The sequence below is a fragment of the Brugia malayi genome, assembly GCF_000002995.4.
Source record: "Brugia malayi strain FR3 genome assembly, contig: Bm_v4_ChrX_scaffold_001, whole genome shotgun sequence".
In the NCBI taxonomy this organism is placed as follows: domain Eukaryota; kingdom Metazoa; phylum Nematoda; class Chromadorea; order Rhabditida; family Onchocercidae; genus Brugia; species Brugia malayi.
The window spans coordinates 3556549-3562788 of record NW_025062479.1 but is presented as its reverse complement, the minus strand read 5'-3'; the positions used below and the strand labels follow the sequence as shown (position 1 = coordinate 3562788).

Genomic DNA, 6240 nt, shown 5'->3' with positions numbered 1-6240 from the left:
TCTTTTGCTTATAATTGTTTAGACAGAATGATAGGATTAATTGTTATGATCATCATTAGTTTTCTGAATTGCAAGTAGTATTTCTCTATTGCCCTACAATATAGTTGTAAGAAAAAATGGCCTCGGCAAAAATTCCAGTGGTGGGAGCGTTGTACAACATCAGCAATGAAATGGTTGCGATGTTAACAATAAAGACTTTTCGAATCTATGGTTAGTTTTCATTATGATGAACGCAATGAAAGATTTTTATTTACCTTGCATTTATTTCACGTATAGGTTTTTACGAGTTACTGCTTCGAAATGTTTTTAATAATACTTTATCAGAGTGCACAAAACATTTGGAGTTGATTATTGTACTGCATAGTTTATTTTCAAGAATATTAAATTGAAATCCTTTGTGTATGCTAGAATTTTACAAGCATATATGCAGTGCAGTAGTTCACGGTCTTTTTTTTTTTTTCATATGCTTCTGATATATCTGCAAGCGATATAATAGCTCACTGGAGTAATATTTATGTTAAATATATGTCTGCATTGATCATTCCAAGTCAGGAATAAGCAACCTATCAAATTTGCTTGGAAAGAATAAATTTGTGAAAAAAATCGAGATACTTTAAAACTGCGGATTGATAACTTGCAGTTTTGAAGAACTTTTATTTTAAATGCGGTGGAATGGACTTGTCGCCTCATTCCTGCTGTTTATCTTTATAATCTGGCTGAAAATATGGGTTAGTCACTTCTTGTTTGAGAAGAACTTCTTAGTGATATAAGAACTATCAATTAAAGATCAAAGGGAGATAAAATTAAAGAAATTGACGTCTCTGTTACTTTGCATCTCGATGTTTTCGAGTCTGATCATATTACAGGCCTTATTATTCATAGTCTTACCTGTAAATGGTTGCTGTAATTGAGAGTTTAAAATCCTCCATGTATCAAATGTGAGATTAAAATAAAAGAGATACTGATAGTCATTTGCGTGTTTTGGGGAACTTAACATTATTTGCTTGACGGTGAGCGTCCCACTTATAGTTCCAGTTTCAATGGAGTTTATAGTGACGTTTGACGTAAATACCATATTAAAATATATGCATCATAATTAGAACAGCTATATGATTTTAGCGGCAAATGGCACAAGTTTCAAATCAAATTCGATGATATTTCGAAAATTTATGATAGAGGAACAAGTTACAGCATCTATTTCTACAAAAAAAAAAAAACTTTGAACAGTACGACAATGTATAAAAAATTATTTATGCATGCAATACGAGATTAGTTGTACTCGGTTGTTTTATAATAAATGGATAGTTGTTATCTAAATTGTCATCATATTTGAATATTATTACTGCTAGCTGCATTTTAAAATATTTTGCTACAAAGTTGGTTAAGGAGTTGTCTATCGATTGATTTCACTTTCATTTAAAGTACATCATTATGAATGTGTACTAGTGCCCAAAATTTTTACTGAAAGTTGGGATTCTTTTGGCTAACAAGCAAACCGCACTGTGAATGATGCATTACAATAAACATCAAATATTAAAAAAATAATTTTTGCCTAGAAGCTGATGATAGTTTTTATGTTTTGAATGGGGAAGAACAGTTGCGTCACATTGGTGTTACGGCTCCTTTTTTTGCGGCAATTTCACTAATACTATCCATAACTGACGCTTCGAAAGTGTCCCGATAAAGTAGTGATACGGTGTGTTGGTAAATTTTTCTGGTTAAATGACTAAGAAATTTGGCTTTAATTAAACTCAGTGATGAGGTGGCGTCCGAAGAAAGTGTTGTATTAGCACCATCTGGTGGAAATCCATTAAGCTGCGGCCGCTTTTGAGCATCGAATACATCTTTCTGAATTTACCTTTTTCCTTGAAGATTAGATAAAGAATGGAACTAACTTTTAAAATACCAAAATCACTAGTGTAAATATTGTAATGTGCGCGTTACTATTTCATTGGTTAAAAGTGATGTAAAAATGGGTCTTTGAACTTATCCCTAAAATCTCATTTTAATACTGAGAAAAAAGAAATGTCTGAGCAATTACCTTATTGAATAACACAATGAAATGCGATTTTTTCAGTGTGAAATTATTGCAAAGTTGTGTGAATATAGTGACGCATTCATCTTCTACACTCTGAAACTTCGGTTTTTTTTGCAAGCATTAATTTGAATCGTTTATAATCGTAAAAAAAATGTTCAATAATAAGCTAGAATATGTGCAATGACTTTCTCTACGTGAAAGAAAAAAATTGAACTAAAACATTACTGATAGGCGCTCTTTTCGAAGTCTGCAAAATGCGGTTAAATCAACAATGTAAAGAAGAACATTTATAATACTATAGAATTTGTCCCACTTCCGTCGAGAATACTCGCTGCCACCAATGTCCACAATACTACAAAAAAAAAAAAAAAAAAAAATTTATTGTAATGCAGCCAAAATTCTATATTACTTTATCAAATATGGAGATTAGAAATATTTTAACGATGTCATTTTTGTCCCACTAGCGTAGTTATCTTCTGATGAAGAATATTACAAATTAAGATGCTAGATGCTCATTTAAAACTTGAGTAGAAGAATTGTTTCAGTATAATTACGAATATACCTCTTTTTATACGATTCCATACTACGGATAACATTTAGTGGCAGTTATTAAAATGATAAAGAATCTGTTTAGGTTGAAAATCATTATCGTTTCAGATTTTGCTAGTAAGGTACGGCAATAGCAGAGAAAGAGGATTATTGTTTGAGTTCAGAATTTATAAGAAGTATCTACCTGATTGATGCAAATGAAGTACGGTAATGTATTTGGTCGATTCCAATTGTTGGTGCATACGAATTTAAGATATCGATCTCAGTCGGAATATAGTCACTGGCCGTAATTCTTTCAATATTATCGAAGAAACTTCAAAACTCAAATTGTCTTCATAATTTCAAAAATGAGAAAGAAAATGCATGGATGGAGACCATTGGTGGTAATTTCATCAGCAATCACATGAAATTTCACACATACTACAATTTATAACATTTGAAAGTCTTGAATGTAAAGGGGTCTAAATATTATTTTTCAGGTTAAGTTTTCATAATTTCTTAGAAATTGTAGTATACTAGTAATTATCATAAAATTACAGCATTCACCCACTACTGAATATTTTGGACAAGTGATAATTTATTGCAAGTTCGAATCAATTTCTGTATTGTACTGTCCTTTGGAATATCTTTGATTGCTCGTAAGCAATTGCTACTTAGTTTGTCCAGTGTCTTATTGGCTAAGATAATATCGAATTTTTCCTGAAAACAGTTTTAGTTATGCCGAAAAGATTGGTTAAGTAAGTTAAAATTTTTTTTAGAGTTACCAGGTGTTTCGGACAGTTCAGGAATTGATATAAAAAAAAAAATTTTCATATTTTGAATGAATCCTTCTTTTAACTTGGCTGATATGAAAATATTGGAGAAGCAAGAATCAAAAAACCCTCTGTTTAGAAATATCCAAATTCAACTCTTTGCACGCTTGAAAGATATCACTGTATATCTGAACTAGATTTTGTAATAAAATGCTTTGATAGAAACTTCTTTCCAGTGGTTTACATTTTCCGCACAGCCTGGAAAAGCAATTTTTGGGCGCACTGAAATTATGTGTTCATTAAAGAAAGTAATGATGTAAGAAACATTTCTTGCAACCATGGTTATTAATTAATAATACAACTATCTATTTAATATTATGGAATGAGTAGAAGAGGCAATGTTGAGATAGCATTTTGGCTTATTGAGGTTAAAAGCAACTGAACTTAGAGCAATATTCTATCAGGCGGCACATTTCTGTTCGGACTTCTTTGGGTCAAGACGTAAAATTTCCTGAGTTTCACTTACTCTTCTTATTAATCATTTATTCTTAATAACAATATATAAAAAATATGAAAGTTATTTACTGAAACTAGTTTTATTCAAAACAAATACTATTTCCATTAAATCCCTTAAATTTAAATAAAATTTAATTGCTTCACTTTAAAGTTTTTTGAGTTGGAAATGTTGAAAATATGACTAAAATTACTTTCTGTAATTAGTTTTCTTTTTCACTAAAAAGTACGAATAAAATTTAATTGTTACTCAACCTGAGTTGACGGAAAAGCGTTGTTTTTCCTACTGCTGCTGTACCTGCAAAAAAATTTTCTAAAGAAAATTGTTTTTAAACTAGCACAGTGAAAAGGGAGCAAAGGAAGAAGGAAGGAGCTAAGACAGGAAATCACTAAATTAAAAATATTCCTCGAATTCCATGAAATCCACAGCAAACTTTCAGGAATTTACAGCGATTTTAAATTTAGCACTAAAAATTTCACAATGAAATAAATATTTTTGTTATACAAAATTGACTAATCAAAAATTAGACATTAATTTGTTAGTTTGTCCTGTTGATATTACATTGTTTTACCATGTATTTTCATTATTCTTTCCATTATCTATTACTATTTAAAATGACAAAAAATGATCATTTAATGTTATCTTTCAGAATCCATTTCCATTGTTTGCTGCTTCAAATCACCCATTTTTAATTTGCTTGCATTCCTTATTCTCTTTATGCAATATGTCATTCAAAAAAAAAACATATATTACTCTTCATTTTTTAAGGCCGCATGTTTCAATCATCCTAATCAGTCTATCTTTTGTATCATATTATCTCTTAATGTCGATATTAATGCTATTCGTTTTATCGAAAAGGAAGTCATGCAAAGGAAGTAAAAAGGATATTGCAGTATTCTTTTCATCGCAATATTTTAAAGTACAAATAAGTTGAAAACTCAACAGAGTAGATTAAACTATGAAAATCGAAGGATGCTATACTAAACAAAAATGGAAGAAAGAAGGAAGTAAAAGGGTGACAGATACTATAATCTAAAGTTTCTTAGAAAAGTATTGTTGATAATGTGACAAAAGGGAGGAAAGCAACGACAAACGTGTCCTACATGTCGGTAAAAAGAATGGAAGCAATGCAGCAAGACGACTGAATCTCACATAATTCTGGACTGTTTCCATGGAACAGTAGTAGTTGTATAAAATGACACGTAAAGTGCTCGTATTATAATCAAACTTTTTGTCCTCACAACTTTTTTCTAATTTTCACCAGTTTCGAAAAAATCGATAAGCAAAGATATTAATTTATCATCAAACACATGTTAGAGGAAATTATCAAGATTCTTAAAAAAGCCTATCATTTTAACTAAGCAACGATTTATAAAAAAAGAAAAGAAAAATGGTTAATTTGTTTTATCAGTAATATTTCAACAAACAGCTAAGAACTCATAATCATCAGAAATTTTGTGTTCCTGGTGATTGAAAATGTGTGATTTCGTGAGTTCATGATCTTTCCTTAAAAATTTTTCGAGAAATAACCTTTGTTTCTTACAAATTATGTCTTTCCTATAAAACAAAGAAGCTTATTAGCGAAATACTTTATTTTAGCTTATTATCCATAACTTACTAATATCTTCTGAGCTGTTCGACATGGAGAAAGCAGATAAAATTCTGAATCAAAAAGGCAAGGAGACTTCCATTTTACCTTTCCACCCGATTCATTATAAGTTGTGAAAAATCCAACTTGTAGTACTAAAACGAAAAACTTCGTTTACCCACTTTGTTGAATATTACTTAAATATTACTTAATATTAAAAGGTAAGAATATTACTTCAAATAATATTTGGAGATATTCAATACTGGTCCTAATATCAAGCAAAAAAAGTAACACAATTAAACAAGCATTAATTTATTTGAACAATATATGCATATTATTGGCAGGCTTACGTAATATAATACATAAATTTTTATATATAACTGATTCTATGCTGTGACTTTAACAGCATTTCACAGAGTTGCTAAGCTTCAAATTTGGTAATAGTTGTTAAAAAAAAAAAAAAAAAAAACATGCTCCAAATTCGCCTGGAAACTTTCCATTTTTGCAAGATTTCAAAATATGGAAAACCCTACCTAAAATTAAAATATTAATCTTGGCAATGTTGCTTGTCGAGTCGTCAGATTGGACCGATGGGGCAGAACATTGTAACAACGATGGTCGCGAGCCCATTTGAGTAGGAATATTTAAAATAATTCGGATCACCACAACTGATTTGAGCAGATAGAGAAGGTAGCTAACTGCTGGATGAAAATAAAGTTTCTCCTTGCTCGGAGTATATCTATCACCCTTTTAATACCAACTGAGTTAATTTGTAGCCTATAAGCTACAAGCCACATGC

General features: G+C 30.4%; 1 protein-coding gene and 1 pseudogene across 2 annotated transcripts; one reads left to right on the top strand and one right to left on the bottom strand.

Moving 5' to 3' along the window:
- The first annotated feature begins 170 nt into the window (after positions 1-170).
- Positions 171-1273, top strand: Bm13179 (annotated as a pseudogene). The gene is made up of 3 exons: positions 171-210; positions 641-728; positions 1120-1273. Coding segments are annotated over exons 1-3 (282 nt in total).
- Positions 1274-1602: 329 nt separating this feature from the next.
- On the bottom strand, positions 1603-6071 carry Bma-gpa-5 (Uncharacterized protein; the record flags this gene model as incomplete). Its single annotated transcript, XM_043073487.1, has 8 exons — positions 1603-1848; positions 2042-2131; positions 2264-2390; positions 2772-2900; positions 3138-3286; positions 3468-3597; positions 4108-4150; positions 5975-6071. The coding sequence occupies 8 exons, from the start codon at positions 6069-6071 to the stop codon at positions 1603-1605; spliced, it is 1011 nt and encodes a 336-aa protein (XP_042929421.1).
- Positions 6072-6240: the final 169 nt, after the last annotated feature.